The 20,692-nt window shown below is 37.0% G+C and overlaps 1 protein-coding gene across 2 annotated transcripts in view; it reads right to left on the minus strand.

Moving 5' to 3' along the window:
• The window catches only part of WDR41 (WD repeat domain 41), a 47,528-nt gene that overhangs the window by 10,531 nt on the left and 16,305 nt on the right, over window positions 1-20,692 (minus strand). The window contains exons 3-8 of one of the 2 annotated variants that reach the window (XM_010847628.1): window positions 16,393-16,441; window positions 15,055-15,186; window positions 12,194-12,256; window positions 11,157-11,268; window positions 7,350-7,412; window positions 2,111-2,221 (exon numbers count right to left, since the gene is read on the minus strand). In XM_010847628.1, the coding sequence (XP_010845930.1) occupies window positions 2,111-2,221; window positions 7,350-7,412; window positions 11,157-11,268; window positions 12,194-12,256; window positions 15,055-15,186; window positions 16,393-16,441 (530 nt within the window). The remainder of the gene's footprint in view (window positions 1-2,110; window positions 2,222-7,349; window positions 7,413-11,156; window positions 11,269-12,193; window positions 12,257-15,054; window positions 15,187-16,392; window positions 16,442-20,692) is intronic. The other variant, XM_010847629.1, reaches the window with a different exon arrangement.

Consider the following 20,692-nt stretch of genomic DNA (forward strand, 5'->3'; position numbering starts at 1 on the left):
ACACCAAACAGCCTCAATAATGTATTGTACGTGGATGGACTTTGACCCTTAGGCAAGTATCAGAAGTCACTTAGTACGAAAATCTCACCTGAAGCCTGTCTACCCATCCCTCAGAAGTTCTAATACTACCATATCATGCTGTCAGTATAAAACAAGAAAAGGAATAAAATAAAGCAGCAGCACCTAGAGCCTTCTGCCAGAAGAGATAAGCAAGGTTACCTTGTACGTTGGTCTTAGACAATCTCTGCAGAGGCATTCAGAGCTCTTGGGCAAACCCAGTATTCATTATCCACATTTGTGGGAGTTCTGCTACAAACAAACGCTCTGCTAAGGTTGTCCTAGCACCAACTCACTGAACGTGCACTTTCCCTGTGAGTTATAAACCCAGTAACTGGCCACATTTTGACTGGTAATTGGTGGGGATAAAGGGCTGAGGGTGGAACTGGGAACTGTACAACATACTCACTTCAGGATGGCTAAATCTGCAGCATGGTAGACACATCTATTATGACAGACCGTCACAGTATCACTCTCAAATTTTACCAAACTACTCATCCATATGATTCCTAAATACGCTTTTGGCTTGCTAGCATTCTGTAGTGTGATTTTATAGTCACGGAATTTATAAAGTAAAAAGTACTAGGGGTTTTCTGTAATTTCCATTAACAAATTATTTTTTGCCTTAGCTTTCCCTTTCCCTTTTCTTAAGATGATGGCAAAGAAAGACTTGGCAAGAGCATTCTTAATTCAGCTGTTCTGAGTATCTGTGTACACCACAGAGAGGTACAGAGAAGTGCCATGAAGCTGAGGCTCCCTCAACTCCATTATAGAAGTATGCCAGCTCCTGGTCCCAATACTTCACTGCTAAAACGGGACAACTAGGTGTGACCATGTGACCACTGTAACGGCCAGGACACTGCCGTGCTCTTCTCAACAGCTCCAGCCTTGGGGCTGCTGGCTCAGTGTCAGAGGAACTTCCAAATAAGAACTTGCCTTCTGGGCTGCCACCATGGCTAAAGGAAAGAGTCCCCAGAAAAAGACAAAAGGGGTGCTCCTCACATTGTTATTTCTATCATACAGATAATCTAGTCCTCAGAAAGACTTGCAGCTAGTTTGAACAAGTAAATAGTTATTAGAGAGGAAGTTTCTGGCATTGAGCGGGCCATTCTCACTGATGTAATTGAAAACGTGACTCAACGGCCTACAGATGGAGACTACACTTAGTACTGTTTGTGGCCCTTTCCCTTTGCCTCATGTTTCTACAAAGTATTGCTCAGAAAGAGCCAGCCTAGGTCGGGGGGTGCAGTGCACTCCCCTACAACATATTCACAGCATCCTTACAGGACCCTCTTACAAGTCTCCTCCAGACTATCAAACTGGAGCCACCCAAGAGTCCTCACATTTGACCTCAGAGCCCAGACCACCCAGGAGAGCTCTGATGATATAAGCTATCAGTTTATTTGAAAGTGAAGTAGCTAAATCCCAGGATTTTTGGTTTGTGATCCTATCCTGTCATCTGATATCAGGTTCACCTCACAAGAGATACTCATTAAAATCATGATAAAGCCAAATACAAAGTCTGGCAAACCAAACACACAGCCATGAGGAAGGGCAGGTATGATCCGTTTCTGCAGACCTTTAGTTTGGTGTTATTCTCTGGTTCTTCAATGATGGACTGAATCCAGCTCATTCTACTGTAAATAGAGTGGTATATAATTTTGTCCTGTGTGACCTTCAAAAGAGAAAAGAGCCAGAACCATTTGCCCCCAAAGCCAAAATGCTACCAAGCATTAGTACTGATAGCCTACGACAATCATCCCACAGCTGCCAAGTAACCCCTGAGGTAAGTACGCTGTCTCCTCCATCACCCCTTTTCTCTGCCCAACTCCATCCTTCCCCCATGCCTAAATCTAAGACCTACCAATCTATGAAACTTGATGAATTCTACTGGTTTAAACCTCAGAAAATAAGACTGCCACTCTCTCCTTATTAATAGCATCATTTTCATGATGTTAATTCTAGAATCCTACGACAAAATAAGACTAAAGTTCAAAACAGGTTAACAAGTAAAAAATTGTACATAATATAAACATGGACACAATGAGCTTACCATTGACATTAACCAGTGAGAGAATATTATCTTGGTGATCAAGGAGGCGCTTAACTTCAAGAATATCCCATCCTAGTGATCCCTCTGTGGCTGCTACCAACCTGAAAATTACTAAATGAAAAGACCGATATAATTTTACTGAAATAGTCAAAGAAGATAAAGTTCCATTTCTGCTCAAAAAACTAATATTTCACTAAGTGACAAATACCTAAAATACTGAAAAAACCCATCTCCAAAGACAGTCTTGTTCATACTACTTCATTTCTTTCAAATCCTTGAGATGTTTGCAATGATCTACTAAAATCCCAAGTGTGACCTCAAAACTCTGTTCCTTTTATTAAAATTCTTCTAAACCCCCACCAACCATTAAGTCCCATCCTCCCTAAGCCTTCAGTGTATGACCAGCTCTCCCACCTCATTCTCTCCTTAGCCAGCACTGGTCCGGATCCCTGAATCACCCCCAACCATTAGCCTTATCTCCTCACGCCAGGCCAGTAAATACTGCTGCAAAATAAGCTATGAATTTGTGCCTAACCTCAAATCGGTGAAGACTTCAGCAGTTTTTATTTATTTACTTTTCAAATCGATATCTAAGCTTACACCATTAAATTACAAATTCTCTGAGAAGATATGCCTTATAATTTTTGTGTGTTATACAGTTCTTTTGGACTATAGTGTTGCTTTACTCAACTGAGTTTAACAAACAGTTTTATATAAACTTGTGTTAATCCTAACATTAAACAGTATAGAAAACTCAAAATCAAATCAACTGGAAAGATTCAATAAACATTTACTGAACGCTTATTACGATGCTCCAGGAACTTAGATATTATATATGACTAGGCTCCAGTTACTGCCCTGTAATAGTCATTGAGAGTGGGAGTGAGACTTATAAACAAGCTCAGAATCAATGTAGTCGGTGCTATAACAGGCCCCAGCACCAAGTGCTGTGGCTGCTCACAGCTTGGAAAAACTAGTATCTCAGAGGTCATATTCCTCCCAAGTGATGGCTTATTACTAAGTTTCTCTTCTTTCTCATACTTCTGTCTGGAAAACAGGTCACACCACATTTCCTTCTATGTCTCTGGGCACATTTACTGATAGCCATTCACATTGAAACTGGCTGTCAGATGAAGGTCTCAGAAAGTGTGGTTGTCTATCAGAAAAAGGACTCTTTCTGATGCCTAGCAAAATAGAGCGAAAATTCTCCTGTAGTTGGGATACTACCAAATGGCGCTGAGATTAAGATTACAGAATAACAAGCAGGTACTCTACTGTTTAATGCAACTAACAGGGAGAACAAACTGAAACACTGACCAAAAAACTACAAAGAACTAAAGATAATGAGAAACAAGTTCATAAATATAGTCTCTACAATCAAGTATTCACAAGGGTCACATATGTAATAACTTCAAGGAAATAAACATGAATTAGAAGATAATAGAAAAGCAAGTCAATTCTAAAAAAGGGTTAACAGAAAAATCTTGAACTTTTGAACCAGGATAAGTACTCAAAGAGTGATGATAGTCCTGCCCAGCTAATAAAAGCCTCAAAGGAACTACAGGCAGTGCACACAGAAATTTTATTTCCTGTTGAGAAGATTCACATTAGAAAAAGAGAAATTGGTATGGAACAGTTAAAACCAAGGACAGGGGCACAAGCTTGTCTTAGAAATAGAAAAGATAGTACATTTAGAGGAATAAAACTTATTTTTCATAAGGAAAATGACACTACATATTTACTTTATGAAACAGTTAAAGTGAAAGTCACTCAGTGGTGTCCAGCTCTTTGCAACCCCATGGACTGTAGCCCGTCAGGATCCTCTGTCCATGGAATTCTCCAGGCCAGAATACTGGAGTGGGTAGGCGTTCCCTTTTGCAGGGGACCTTTCCAACCCAGGGATAGAACCCAAGTCTTCCACATTGCAGGAGGATTCCTTAGTGTCTGAACCACCAGGGAAGCCCTATTTTGAGGCTAAGTAAAATGGAAACCCTTATTTTTAAGAATATTTGTATTTTTATAAATTATTTTGAATAAAACCAACTTTAATTTCTTCCTTTTTTTAGATGATATTCCAATTTCTGTTGAGGCATCAGTGTTTATTACTATTTCAATGAATTCACTAATTCATTTGATAAAAATCTGTTTATCTGCTAGGAGAAAGATGAAGAACGTTTCAGTCACCAAGGCACTAATATTCTGAAGGGGCGGGGCAAAGAGAGACCAAAAAGCAAACATAAGTTTTTAGAGTGGTAACTTAAATGGTAGACATGAGATTATGAGAATACACAGGTAAAACCTCTGGGAGGGGAGGCATAACGTAAGCAAGGCTTCATCCTTGAAAAAGAAATACTAGAGCTGTGCTCTTAAAGAGTAAGTAGTAATGAGCCAGATTAAAGAGGACGATGAATTATGTGGTCAAGTCCAATATGGCTGACAAGAGAAAGGAAGGCAGAGGTGAGAACCACCTCGGGCTGGGGGGTTCCAGGAAATATGGAGTAGCCAGCAGTTACGCAAGACTCCATGGAAGCAGGGGGAGATGGCCAAGTCCAATACAGGTGACAAGAGAAAGGACGGTGGTGAGAACCGCCTCAGGCTGGGAGCTCCAGGAAATGCAAATTAGCCAGCAGTGGGGCAGGGCTCAAGGGAAGCAGAGGGAGATCACGGAAGGCATGACTTGATATGCTGAAAGGCCTGGACTTCAATGTGTAGGCATGATTACATTCATCCTTAGGGCAAAGATTTCATTCATCTGGAGCAAAAATGAGAAAAAAAATAAGGCCACATAAGTTTGTTTGTTCTTAATAAAACTAAATGTATTAAATTTAAAGCCCTATACTTTTTTCCTGAGGTCATGTTCTTCATATTTTGTTGTTAAAAAGTTATTTTTACAAAATGAGGGTGGTAAATGGTAGCTTATTTTGTTTCCAGTTTGGAGTTTTCAATGTTTTCACTGAAAACATTGTTTAGAACCGCTAAAACAGAGAAGGGAATGGCCATACCTATCCAGCCAACCAAGCAGCTATATCATGGTGAATTAATTTCACTGGTATCCAAATTTTGATATGGATTCAAACAGTCACAATATTTGTGCAACAGTTTGCAAGCATCTTAAATATATGCCAATAGCCACATAAATTAGCAATGTAAGGGCTTCCCTGATGGCTCAGCAGGTAGGGAACCCACCTGCAATGCAGGAGACACAGGAGGTGCAGGTTCGATCTCTGGGTCAGGAAAATCCCCTGAAAAGGGAAGTGGCAACCTGCTCCAGTATTCTTGCCTGGAGAGCCCTTATGGACCATGGACGGAGGAGCCTGGCGGGCTACAGTCCAGGGGGTTGCAAAGTGTCGGACACGACTAAGCATGCAGGCATGCTGAACAGGCATATACTTAAAGAGATTTTATTTTACTTGCTACTGACTCTATCATGGGGCGATTATATTTGGACACTCTGGGCATGCATGCTCAATCATGTCTGACTCTTCTGTGACCCTCCTCTGTCTGTGCGGTTCTCCGGGCAGGTATACTGGAATGGATTGCCATTTTCTTCTATAAGGGATCTTTCTAACCCAGGGATCCAGCCTGGGCCTCCTGTATGTCATGCATTGGCAGGCGGATTCTTTACCACTGAGCCACCTGGGAAGCCCTTTGGACACTCCACATTACATATATTTAGACATCTTACTAATACTTCATCATTATCTGAATACAATAATCTTTCGTAAATATTTATACTTTCAATGTGTTCTCCAGACAACGGCAATGGCTAAAATATAGTTTGCACATTGTTAAGTACACATTCAAAAAAATAAATAAAGTAGAGGAATGAAAATAAGTCAGGAGACTATCACAACAGTCCAACCAGGCAAAAGAGGAGAAGAGTACCTGAACAGAGCAACACTAGTGAGATGGAAAGAAGTGGACCAAAATATTTAGAGCAGCCGCCCTCAAAGAATGGCCCCAGACCGACCACCTCAGCACTCACAGTACATGTTAGAATGCAGATGCTCAGGCCCCACTCTAGAAGTAGTGAACTAGAAACTCTGGGAGTAAGGCCCAGTATTTTGTGTTCTTAACAAGTCCTTCGGGTCATCCTCATGCACACAACATTTTGAGAACCACTGAGAGTAAAACCAGCAAAACACAAGCGATTGATTAGCAACAAGAGGTAAAAAGCAGAGAAAAGCGAGGCATCTTTCTAGCACAATAAAGAACACGGGAAAACCGAATTTCTGCAAGGAAGAACAAAAGAAAAAAAACTTAAACACTAAATTTTATCTTTAGAATCTGCTTTATGAAAAGCAAGCATAAGCATTGGGTCTAAAAATTACTTCTCAGACATGACTACACAGGGAAATTGAGTGGAAGAAAGAAAAAGCTGACTGCAAAGCAGCAGAGCCTGCAGATAGCAGCTTACACCTGGTAAACCATTAGCTTGTTTCTCACTGGCATTTGCAAACATGCCAACTGGTGATCACAGTAAATCTCGAGACTGGCATCTAGAAGTAGCAGCACAAGTAATATCAAATGCCCTCTGGGCTTCATTAGACAAATTCTTCAAGAAAAAAGCAGATTTTAAAAAGCAACTTCTCAGCACACAATTTTTATCCATAAGGTAATGAGCATAATAGGTTTGTTTTTTTTTTAAACTGCAGACTCCTGGCAGTAAATAAGTGAGCCAACAGTCAACAGTAAGAGACTAGCCTTCAAATGGCATGTTTATAATCAGTACATTTACCACATCCTCTCATTCTCCCTCCTGCCATCCCACTACTCTGAGGGAAATGGTGCAAACTCCACCCTCCAAGAAGACGGGTCCCACTCTGGTTTCCACAGCTCCTGTCTTACTGAACACCCATAATAACCCTCTTCCAAACCCAGCTCGTTTTTAGTTTTCAGAATGTTGGCGTTCTTTTATGTAGCTAAAGTTTTTGCTGAGTGAGTGAGTGTGGGCCAACAGAGAGGACTGTGGGATGTAAACAGGCCTCTCCAGCGTCAGAGGAGCGGGGCTACCTTGCCCACTTGCCTATGCTAGACCAAGTGTGGTACAAGAGCCGACCTAACATCTTGAAAATGTCTCAGGTTCCATATCACTTCAATAATTCCAGGAGGTCAAGACTGGGGGCAGGGAAAGATGTCCTTTAAATAAAAAGTCAAATTAGTCTTTCCGAAATGTTTATACAAGGCTAGTTTAAAATTTTAAAAAAGAAGAAATGATGGGGGAGAAAATCATACTCACTCAGTTCTTTGCCAACTGCTGCCACAACACAGTTCTTAGGTATTTCAATCAAAGCAGTGATCCCTTCAAAAACATATAAAAGTTAAATTATTTTCTTAATAGATTAGATCAAAAACATTTTCAGATTTATATTAGTCATTTCTTCAAAGGGGATGGTAACAATAAAGCTCACACAATTCGCTACATCACACTTGCATGTGAAAACGACTTTGTGAAAGTCAGTAAAATCTCTCGAAGGCTTTATTGATTTATTAAGGGTAGAAAATTCTCTTTGAATATTTGTACTATTATGGCAAACTTATTTACCAGGGACCCCTTAAGATAATCATCATTGCCATTTACAAGATGGCTAGCTCAAATGGAATACAAAATTGGCATTTTTCCTCAATGTAAATTTAAGAAGCCTGGGTGAACTCCCTGGCAGCAAATAAATGAGCCAACAGTCAACAGCTAAGAAAGTGGCCTTCAAATAGTATGTTTATAATCGATCATTACATTTACAAAATTCCTTGTATTACTAGAATAATCAGATTCAACATTCTATTACATTTCACTTATTAAGCATACAGTGCTAAGTACATTTTTTATAGCTGAATCATGAAATGATTTTAGGATAACCACAACTTCTGTAATATATGTTATAATTATCACTTTTGTCAGCAAAAATTAAAGAATTCACGTGTTAGATTTAGAATTACCATATGTGTTGGCACAAAACTTGTTAATTAAAGTTAACTTTTCCCTTAAAAATATATGTAATTTTTATACAGTAATTCATAACACATATGCTAATTGGGAAAATATTCTCATCTGCTTTACCTTCCCACTTGGGGAGTATTTCTGGCCAACATCTTTCTTCCACATAGGTTTTACCAGTATGTTTTATATTTTTCCATGGTCAAGGACAGGGCATTGATGGTAGAGGAGGAGAAACGGGAGCAGCAGTGTACAGGATAAAGAAGTAGGAGAGAGAGGAGAGCAGGGGGAGGGAGAACAGCAGAGAATTCCAGATGCAGAAAACAGCTTGTCAAAAACATGTTGATTATTTATGAAATAAAATTACTGTAAACTCAATAATCCAGAAGTAGCAACTTAATGCACAGAATCACAGACCATAGTGATGGAAAGGGCATGGATGTCCTGTTTTCTAGTCCAAGGCTCCTTCCATTTTATCATACTAAGATTATTTTTGCTTATTTCCAAATACATAATAATTGTTCCTAAAAGCCCTGCCAGTCCATAAATCAAGCAAGGCTTAGTGAAAGGAGTTTCATAAAGTAAGGATCTAATAGTACTGCTAACTATTTGGCATCTGGTAATTTGGAAAATCCAAATCACGAAAAGCTCACCAATGGCAACTTAAGGTCTTTTAAAAGCTTTCTAACCAATTTTCTCAAAGGTTTACTGCTATCTCTTACTGATAAACAGGGCAATACTGTAACTACTTAAAGTACAGTACTCAAAGCTAATTTGCAAAGGAAGGGGAATTGCAATAACAGGTGATTATTTCCATTAACATGCAAAAGGTCCTTTTTTAGCCCTGATTTCAGTATTTTACAACATGTGTGCGTGCATGCTAAGTCACTTCATTCATGTCTGGCTCTTTGCAACCCTATGGACTGTAGCCTGCCTGGCGCTTCTGTCCATGGGATTCTCCAGGCAAGAATACTGGAGTGGGTTGCCACGCCCTCCTCTAGGGGATCCTCCTGACCCAGGGATTGACCGCATACTCTTATGTCTCCTGCATTGGCAGGGTGTTCTTTACCACTACAAATAAGATTACTAGTGATCAAGTGGTGAACTAAGAAGTTAAACTATAAATCCTAGTAAGATAGGGATTTAGTTTTATTAAGACATTATATTATTTTTCTAGTATTTTATAATACCCATGTGGAGATAAGCTAGTTCCAATAAAGAAGTGTAAATTCAACTCACAGGGCTCCTACTACTCTAAGACAACAATAATATGCTTTAATAACAGGCATACCTTGGAGATATTTTGGGTTTGGTTCCTGACCACTGAAATAAAGCAATTATCAAAGTAAAGCAAGTCACACAAATTTTTTAATTTCCCACTGCATATAACAGTAGTGAAAAAGCTGGCATAAAACTCAACGTTCAAAAAACTAAGATCATGGCATCCGGTCCCATCACTTTGTGGCAAATAGATGGGGAAACAATGGAAACAGTGACAGACTTTATTTTCTTGGGCTCTAAAATCTCTGCAGATGGTGACTGCAGCCATGAAATTAAAAGATGCTTGCTCCTTGTTAGAAAAGCTGTGACCAACCTAGACAGCATATTAAAAAGCAGAGACATTACTTTTCTGACAAAGATTCATCTAGTCAAAACTGTGGTTTTTCCAGTAGTCATGTATGGACGTGAGAGTTGGACTATAAAGAAGGCTGAGCACCGAAGAATTGATGCTTTTGAACTATGGTGTTAGAGAAGACTCTTGAGAGTCCCTTGGACTACAAGGAGATCAAACCAGTCCATCCTAAAGGAAATCAGTACTGAATATTCATTGGAAGGACAGATGCTAAAGCTGAAACTCCAATACTTTGGCCACCTGATGCAAAGAACTGACTCATTGGAAAAGACCCTGATGCTGGGAGGGATTGGGGACAGGAGGAGAAGGGGACGACAGAGGATGAGATGGCTGGATGGCATCACTGACTCAATGGACATGAGTTTGAGCAGGCTCCAGAAATTGGGGATGGACAGGGAAGCCTAGCATGCTGCAGTGCCTGGGGTCGCAAAGAGTTGGACACAACTGAGTGACTGAACTGAACTGAACTGATAATAGTTGTTAACATTATACTGTCATCTATTAAATGTGCAATAGTATTATGTCTAAAAGACAATGTATGAACCTTAATTGTAAAATACTTTATTGCTAAAAAAACTATTAACAATTAGCTGAGCCTTCAGGTAGTCATTCTTTTTGCTGTTGGAGGGCGTGAAATATTTCAAGAATTACCACAATTGACAGAAACACAAAGTGAACAAATGCTTCCAGAAAAATGGTGCCAAGAGACTTGCATGATGCAGAGTTGCCACAAACAATTTGTAAAAAATGCATCATCTGCAAAGCCAAATAAAGCAAAGTGCGATAAAACAAGGTATGCCTGTATTCTTTCTAGGATGACCATGGGTTCGTTTCATTACTTTTAGAAACAAAAATAGTTAATAGTGGATCACATGATTTTAAGGTTCAGTTCAGTTCATTTTAAGGTTACTGTCATTTAAATTTACTCATTTATACTTAAATATTTTTATTCTGAATAAATTTTTATTCTTTAAGTTCCTTGATACCAATGTTAAGTCAAAACTGATTTTTTTCTGAGAAAACAGAATTCTGTTTTTACATTTTCACATGAATGAAATTTCCTTAGTAAAACCAACTGTAAAATGAGGGCATCCTTAGGACTCTATGCAAAGTCTGATGACCCCACAAATGAAGAAAATACTTTTGTAAAGTCATAAAGATCTGCTTCCAGGTAAACTCAGTTTAGGACATGGTCCAGGAACATGTAAGAAAAGGGTTTTATTGTTCACTTTTGAGAAATTCTGTTAGAAGGGGTGAAGAAGCCAAAAGAGGGAAAATCTTTTCCTTCCAATTTGAAATGGAAATATATTTCACACAACCCTTCACCTGAATTGGAAAATATGACTACATCTTATATTCAGAATTAAAAAGAAAAGCTCCTATATTACTGTTGTATTCATGCAAAGTCTCTTTGAAGATTCACTGTGTCTTTATTTTAGTGTCTAGCATGGTTCACAAGTACCTTGATTTGTTTTTACCTGTATCAGAAAGGTGGCTCGTCTTACACAGAAGATCTAATTTTCGGTTCCACACGCACAGATCATTCCCACCAGAGAGCCAAACATCTAGTCTCTGAAGAACAGCTAAACACTGTAAAATTCATGCAAAATATTTATCAGTTTAGAAATTCAAGCATTCAGTGGTTTTAAAATATGTCCACAAGTTGATACCCTTTCCCTTCAAGAGATCAGTAATCTTCAAAGTAAATGAGGAAATACTATTTCACTTTACTAGTATCTTTCCCCAAGCCTGCTGAAATTACTGAAAAACAGTAGCACTTTCTGAGACCACCTAAGGTAATTTCTTCTATAGGAATGCAAGTAACCAAGTCTTATCCAAGTTTGTTTCTCCAATCTGTAGCAGAATTTCTATCAATAATAAGCCCCAATTAGTATGTTTATAAAATGAACCTAAGAGTAGCCAGCCACCAATAAGCCACAAAAGATTTTGTTCTGGAAATAAGTAACTACTACTAAATTATGATTTTACAGAAAACATAGTGAGGCACAAATAGCTCCGTGTTTCAAGTTTAAAGCTAAAACAAAGAACAACAAAAAAAGATTAGCTACTGCCATATCACTTGGAAAGTAGTATCCCTTCCTAGAATTACCAACTAGAAATACACTGCTGCGTGCTGCTGCTAAGTCACTCAGTCATGTCCGACTCTTAGCAACCCCGTGGACTGCAGCTACCAGGCTCCTCCGTCCATGGGATTTTCCAGGCAAGAGTACTGGAGTGGGGTGCCATTGCCTTCTCCGACTAGAAACATACTAGGTACTACATTTTTCCTTATCTTACTATAGAGATTCATCTCTTGCTCTAATTTAAAATTCAAACATTCTAGCATTTAATATACATACTCCCCAAAATCTAGTCTTAGAAGAATCAAATAGCTGTAGGTATGTGCAGAAGACATAATTTTTAAAACCTACAAAGATAATTTCATCTAAATCATTAGATAACTTTTTCTGAAATAAAAAGATTATTACCATAAAGTATCTGATTAAGATTTTACCTTTACAGTAGACTGGAAGCATGACACTTTCTGAACTTGTCTACCAGTATCACAATCCCATTCCTAAATTTATGTTAAGAAATAATTTCTAAGCAGAATTTCAAAAAATTATGAGATAACTTTTCTAATAATTAAATTATAAATATTACACATTTTTGTAGAAAATATACAAAGCATAAAGTACCTTGTGTTTATACTATTACAAAAATCAACTTAGCATAGCAAGCTTATAATCTAAAATAAGTTTGATGTGAATTTTACTATAAAACCATTTGAAAATACCAACAGAATGGATGGTCTGAATATCAAATCTTTATAAGCATTAAATATTGCAACTATAAAAAATTTAAATTTTACTCTCCAAAACAGTCTACCATAATCTAATAAACACTGAACATAAAATACTCATACTAAAAACTATCACATCCATTAATTAACATTAACTGAAAGCTCCCTCAACATGCCTGGCATGATTTTACTAGTTATCTTAATTCAAAGAAGACAGTAACCAAATACCTATATCCATATTTAAAATAATTTCAAGACCTCTCATAAAAGGTCCAAGATTAGTTTGACTTAAGGAACATAACGATTTTCAAATTTTTCATACCATTTCCTATGGCAAGATATACATTTTATATGAGAACATATTTACATATAAATGTATATACACACACATATATAGACTCTTAAGATTATAATTTGACAAAAAAAAATCTACCCTCAGCATTTAATTAATGAAGTTAGTTAACAGCAAATACCCAAGCATGACAAATTTAAAATTCATCTGAATAAATGGAACTACTAACAAAGCAACCTGAAATTATTTTTAACAAGAAAAGTCATTCAGCAAAGGAAATTACTCTCTACTAGCATTTACCGTTAAAGTTTATACTGATATTGTCCCAGTTACCCATGTCTGTCCTGTAATAGTAATTTTAACAATTATCTCTAAATAGTATAGGAGAAGGCAATGGCAACCGACTCCAGTACTCTTGCTGGAAAATCCCAAGGACGCAGGAGCCTGGTAGGCTTCAGTCCATGGGGTCGAGAAGAGTCAGACATGACTGAGCGACTTCACTTTTACTTTTCACTTTCATGCACTGGAGAAGGAAATGACAACCCACTCCAGTGTTCTTGCCTGGAGAATCCCAGAGACGGCAGAGCCTGGTGGGCTGCCATCTATGGGGTCGCACAGAGTCAGACACGACTGAAGTGACTTAGCAGCTAAACAGTATTCTAGTACTTAAGAAGCAGTCTAATAAAAAGAATTTTATATTCTATTTTTGCAGAGATTATACTGATATGGAAAACAAACAAAAAATAGCTTCAGTCCATAAAATAACATGTGCCTCAATAGAACAATGGTAGTAAAGCTACTGTGACCTAAACATACTAAAGTGCATTTTATGCCCCTGATTATGCAACACTGTCATCACCACAGTGTATCATTTTATCTCCACCTAAATCTTTTTGTGAATTTCTACCACCTATTGGCAATCTGTCTAAAAATCACTTCAGCTGACAAGCTTATTTAAAGTGTGTCATAAAGTATGTCTTACTTCTATAGAAGCCTAAGAAACACCTACACCTTTGGGCTTACTCCAAAACTCAACTTCACTAACACCTGAAGTTATGTGAATAGAATTCTCAGATAAGCACAGACTTTTTAAAGCTATTCTATGACACTTAAAAAAAAAAGGCAATGAAAGATTAGCTATAGCTTTCACAGATTAAATTCCTCATACAAATATAAAAAGGCCAACTTTGTTTAAGAAAAATATTTTATGAAAGCAGTATCACACAGTGATTCAGAGCACTGACTCTGCAGTCAGACTACTGCCTTTGGCCCTATACAGGCTGCACAAACTTGGGCCATTTACTTAACCTCTCTGTGCCTCTCTTTTCTTATTTATAAATGAAAATAATAAAAATACTTATTATAAGGGTTAAATGGGTTAATAAATGCAAAACAGAACAATGCCTGGCACATACATGCAATTTATAAAACTTTACTATGGCTGTTACATCTTAAATTTTCAACTAAAAGTATAAGGAGGGAAGGTAATTTACATTTTTTAATTGTTTTAAAATACTAAATATATAAAACATTGCTGCTGCTGCTAAGTCACTTCAGTCGTGTCCGACTCTGTGTGACCCCATAGAAGGCAGTCCACCAGGCTTCTCTGTCCCTGGGATTCTCCAGGGAAGAACACTGGAGTGGGTTGCCATTTCCTTCTCCAATGCATGAAAGTGAAAAGTGAAAGTGAAGCCGCTCAGTCGTGTCCAACTCTTCACGACCCCATGGACTGCAGCCCACCAGGTTCCTCCGTCCATGGGATTCTCCAGGCAAGAGTACTGGAGTGCGGTGCCATTGCCTTCTCCATATAAAACACTGAGCACATGCTAATTCACTTTTCTGCCAGACTTGGATTGTCAGAAGGTTCTTATGGGTTGGGACCATTAAGTTTCTTTTGCTGTACAATAAGCGTATAAGAAAATGTGAATTATTCTCCGGTTCAACTCATCTTTGTTTCTCTAAATTGAAAAGCAAACTGAGATGATAAATATTTTTAAGCCTACATTCTTCCATTTCCTTCATCTTTTGTAATTTTATATAAAGCTGGGAAGAATAGCTTTAGTTATGGAGTTTCCATCAACAATAAGTCTTAACTTGCTACTTCCAATCTTTTTTCAGACACCTAATACTTTCAAGAAGCGTCTTATGAAGGCTAGAACAAAACCATTTTTGCTAAATCATGAATGTACAGACAGGCCTCAGGAGGATAAAGTCTAATAATGTGTGTACTGGTCCCTTGGATCACCATAGCTATTTCACTTGGTTCTAGATTCAAGGATATAATGACTGTTCTATCAGCAGAGGCTGTCAAGATCAGTTGATTTTTTTCTTCACAAGTTTCCAAACAAGGCAATGTAATAATAGCTGTTATCTTTTGAGTGTGTCCATTGAGTTCCAAAAGTTTTTCTCCTGTCTGAAATATCAATAAAAATGTTAACAGTACTTTATATCTTATAACTTAATCTTAAATGACAACATTAAGCAAAACCACCAGGTAGAAAATACATACATTCCATCTGAAATTACCTAGATTTTATAATTTAAGCAATAGAATCTAAACAGATGCTACAAGAGTAGGCTTAAATAATTTTAATTATTTTCTAATAGAAAGTAACAGATTGTTATAGGAAACTTTAAGGAATACACTTTCCATTTGGTTTTAAGATTATAATTGTGTAAATTAAGTATAAAATATCAGTAACTTGGCAGGGAAAATATAGTGAGTCTTCATTATCCAAGTATTTATTATCTCATCCTATAACACTGCAGAATAAAAGTCAACAAACAGTAACAATTGGATGTAGATACCCAATAATATATCAACCACTCATAAAGTCAGTATTGACTCTATTTCTATTTAACATCAACAGCTATTTCCATCCATCCAATGTCTTCATCCATCAGTCTCTGACTTCCCAAGTAGTAAATACAAAAATGCAAAGAAAATGTAACATAAATTTCAAATCTCTCCAAGGTTGCAGGATTTCATGATGTATGTGATGAATGTAATGTTAAACTGTGTCCATCACAGGCAAAGCCATTGAAAAATGAGGATCTGATGGAGTCAGAATAGGTAACAATCCAAACAAGGGTGAGGAGACAAATGCTTCCCAAGAGAATACTTTGAGAATCCAAGGATTAGGGAGAGAGGACCTAGAGAAATTTGGTAAAGCCTTAAATATTTTTTTAAAAATAAACCTTTTATTACATTACTATTAAAGTGAAACATGTGAAGAATATTATGCTGTCTAAATTATGCACAATTTAGAAAAATTCAGAAAAAATTGTCAATTTGGAAAAAACTGTCTCTCACAAAAATCAACACCTGATTCATTTTCAGAATCAGTACATAGCTGCTAACTTAAATTTTGCTTAATTAAAATTAAGACATTTATTTCCATAATTTAGCATTTGTTTCTCAGGAAAAATCTTAAATTAAAAACTATATATGAAACATTGGTCCTCACTGTAAATGGATTCATCCTAAGCAGCCCTTTTCAAACATTAATTCGGCTCAGTCTACTGGTATGCAGTCTCATCTCCAGGTAATGTTTATGAATACATACTCAACTATAGAGTCATGTCTGTGTTAGATAATCCACATAGAATCAATACACACCTGGGCATTCCACACAACTACAGTTCCATCATCACCAGCAGATGCAAATCTGGTTAGAGAAAAAAGGTCAAGAAAAACAAAAAATTACTGATGACATTTAAGTGCTAAAATTACTAAGACTAATCAGACGTTAGGGACTTCCCGGGTGGTCCAGTAGATAAGACTCCTTGCTCCCAGTGCAGGAGCCCTGAGTTCGATCCCTGGTTGGGCAACTAGACCCCACGTGCCAGAACTAAGAGTTCGCATGCCACAACAAAGGCCTGACGCAGTCAAATAAGTAAGAATAAAAGTTTTAAAAAAGAATTACCCGACTTTATTAATAGCATTCTGACTTACTAATATCAATGTACATTAAGTTCTTTAAGCCAACTTAATAAATCTTTATAGAATACTTTCTAATTTTTGTGTCAGGTACAGCAAATCCAAAAATGAATAAGACCATTCAGAGAATTATAACTGCTAGACTAAGAATAAGGGAGATCTATAAATGATCGTTAAAGTCCTTCCTTTAAAATTATATGATTAAACCCTGAAGTGACATGAAAACAAGCTGAGGAAAAGCTACAGTGACAGGAAGTGATATCCCAGGAGTAGACCAAAGGAATCTTGTCCTTAGATTCCTTATATTCTAGGTAAAGGTATTTAGATATTTTAAGTCTACTATATTTAAAGCCAGTGTCTCTCCTTTGTTCCTCTCAGTTCTGTGGTCTTTCCACATAAATATCCCATCTCCCTTTCATGTCCTTTGGTTTGGAAAGTTTGGTTTCTGTTTTGGTTTTTTTTAATGAATATTCTTGAAAAAGGTAAAGGTAAGTTTGCTTCTTGGCATAAAAAAAGAATTGTAATGAACTAAATTATAGCTTTTCTCTACTCTTTACCATTCATTCACTACAGATCAAAAACCAACCATCTATACTTTATAGAGTAGAAGATAACCATGATACAAACACTATCAAGAAAAATAATCTGTACAGGATTATTCATCACAATGGCTGAATTATAATAAAATCAATATAGCATTGTTCTCAAGCAGTGTCCCAACACAGTGGTATAGAGCAGTCACATTTTAACCATGTCAACTGATTTGTTAATAATGTACTACACAAGTGTGTAAATAATCAAAATCGATTCCAAGTTGTTCTTCTAATATCACTTTTTATTCACTTGAATTCAAAAGTTTGCTTTTCTGAATGGGAGAGAAGGAGGTAGTATTATTGAGAGCCAGCTATGAACTGCATCTGGTTATGGTTAATAACCATTAATAAGTGGTACTCCACAAGCAGCTATGGTGTTTAGAAAATGTGTACTTCCATGCAAGATTGTTAGCATATTTTCACAAAAATTTGGACATGCCTTAAACATCTTCATTAAAGTAAACATTGTGAGCTGTGTGTGCGCCATTGGGAGAAAAGTAGAGAACTGATACTTGAGGACACAAAAACTATTAATACTTTGGCCCTGAGAGTCTCTGTTCTATTGAATTTTACCCTATAGAGATCCATATAATCTCCCTACTTCAGTCATATAACACTTCCCTTAACAGTCCAAACTGAGCATCAAGTTCAAATTTCTCACGCTCAGTTTCAAAGCCTCATATATAGCTACTGTCCTCACTGGCTCTGACAATTCCCATACTCAGTACCTGCTGCAGAATCTTTTGATTACATCTTCTACTGCAGGAGCTAAGAGATTAGGAGATGGGAAATTGGCCTAATGGACTCTGACAGAGTCCATTAGTAACTTTTAATAAAGAACTACTTATCTTTAACAGAAAGGACCATTTAAAATGTCTTAGTTAACTAGATAGAAACCATACAAAGAACTATTTTTAAACCCATACATAACATTTATTCTGTTTTCAAAATGAAATATATAAAAGATATGGAGACTAAAAAGAAAACAATTTTATATTTAAAAACAATTTCTTATGCTTAATTACACAGACTGTCTGAATCAGAATACGAAGCAATGCCTTAAATATCAAAAATACTGCTGGATGTCAATCTTTAACAGCTTATGTTTCTAGGGCTATTGATTTCTTTTTACTTGTACCATGATGAAGGGGAGGGCAGAACTCAAGGTCTTAAGATTTCTTTGGTATAAAATATCAATTTCTATTGATTCTTGAAACTCTTATAATTGCTTTTCTCCCTTTTAGAAGAGTACAGGTTTAAAATATACTTTTTTCTAGCCCTGATTTTTAACTTCTCATTATTGCTTTATCATGTCTGAATCTCATGACTTCACAATGAGAGATGATTGAACGGTTGAGAGTTTAGAAATGAGATACAGAGCATCTCATTTCAAACTTTAATTCAATCAGTGGTGAACAAAAGTTAAATCTAAACAATGCTCAATAGTAATGCATGAATCCACAGCCCATTTTTTTCTTTTTATCGTTCAGAGGTCAATTATCCAGTTTGTGTATTATTCAGGCTTTTCAATTCTCATATTCTATTGCCTTTTCTTTTTTTTTTGCCTTTCCAGTATTTATTATTACCTGCTCTAAAGAGGAAACGTGAAGCTTTAAAATGCAAACCAATTTGACTTTGCTACATACCAGTACCAGCCATAAAATAACGAATAAAGGGAAGGAAGATCATTCACAAATGACAATTATCCATTCTCCTAGCATGGATAACTGAAAACTGGCAGCACTGTATCAGCTTATCTTAAATCAGTTTATCCTCATCCGTGAAGCACACACTCTAGCCATCTCCAAATGAGAAATGAAACTTCAATCTAAGAATCCCTAACAGTAAGATACACTATAACTATGAAAAGAAGTAGGGAACAATAAAAGAAGTAATTAAATGCCAATAATGTTTAATATAGTCAATGGAAGAAAAAATAGGGGCTATACTGCCATATAATAATATACAAAAAAAATTTTTAAACACTCTAAATTAATAGAACCCAAAGATTCAAGTCTAAAGATTTTAAGAGAAATCCTTCTTTACTGATACACACAAAATAGTAAGATTTCACATCATGTGTTAGGGAAATGCCAAAATCAATTACATGTGGTTCTTATTTCAAGATCTTAAAATTCAGTGATTGTTTAAAAATGTACTAAAGAAATATAAGACATCAATTGTAAGACATACTATTATTTTATGTACTATTAAGGAAAAATGCTGTTAGTTATAAATGAAAGACACCAATTATATGATGTATCCAAATTTTAGAAATGTTACTGTACCAAAAATAGGCTTTTTAGAATCAATGAAATTTAGTAATTATCGTACTTATTTATGTTTCCAATATGGCACTTTCCAGTCCAACACATTTCTGATTACCTCTAGCAGGTTTAAAGGACTAAAGAAATAGTCCTTGTTTCTTGGCATGAAAAAATGGCTGGAAAATTCTGAAAGAGATGGGAATACCAGAGCACATGACCTGCCTCTTGAGAAACCTATATGCAGGTCAGGAAGCAACAGTTCAAAATGGACATGGAACAACAGACTGGTTCCAAATAGGAAAAGGAGTATGTCAAGGCTGTATATTGTCACCCTGCTTATTTAACTTATATGCAGAGTACATCATGAGAAACACTGGGCAGGAAGAAGCACAAGCTGGAATCAAGATTGCTGGAAGAAATATCAATAACCTCAGATATGCAGATCACACCACCCTTATGGCAGAAAGTGAAGAGGAACTAAAAAGCCTCTTGATGAAAGTGAAAGAGGAGAGTGAAAAAGTTGGCTGAAAGCTCAACATTCAGAAAACTAAGATCATGGCATCTGGTCCCATCACTTCATGGGAAATAGATGGGGAAACAGTGGAAACAGTGTCAGACTTTATTTTTGGGGGGCTCCCAAATCACTGCAGATGGTGACTGCAGCCATGAAATTAAAAGACGCTTACTCCTTGGAAGAAAAGTTATGACCAACCTAGATAGCATGTTTCAAAGCAGAGACATTACTTTGCCAACAAAGGTCCATCTAGTCAAGGCTATGGTTTTTCCAGTGGTCACGTATGGATGTGAGAGTTGGACTGTGAAGAGCGCCGAAGAATTGATGCTTTTGAACTGTGGTGTTGCAGAACTCTTGAGAGTCCCTTGGACTGCAAGGAGATCCAACTAGTCCATTCTGAAGGAAATCAGCCCTGGGATTTCTTTGGAGGGAATGATGCTAAAGCTGAAACTCCAGTACTTGGCCACCTCATGCGAAGAGTTGACTCATTGGAAAAGACTCTGATACTGGGAGGGATTGGGGGCAGGAGGAGAAGGGGACGACAAAGGATGAGATGGCTGGATGGCATCACTGACTTGATGGACGTGAGTCTGAGTGAACTCCGG

The sequence above is a fragment of the Bison bison genome, unplaced genomic scaffold, assembly GCF_000754665.1.
Source record: "Bison bison bison isolate TAMUID 2011002044 unplaced genomic scaffold, Bison_UMD1.0 scf7180017864252, whole genome shotgun sequence".
Classification (NCBI taxonomy): domain Eukaryota; kingdom Metazoa; phylum Chordata; class Mammalia; order Artiodactyla; family Bovidae; genus Bison; species Bison bison.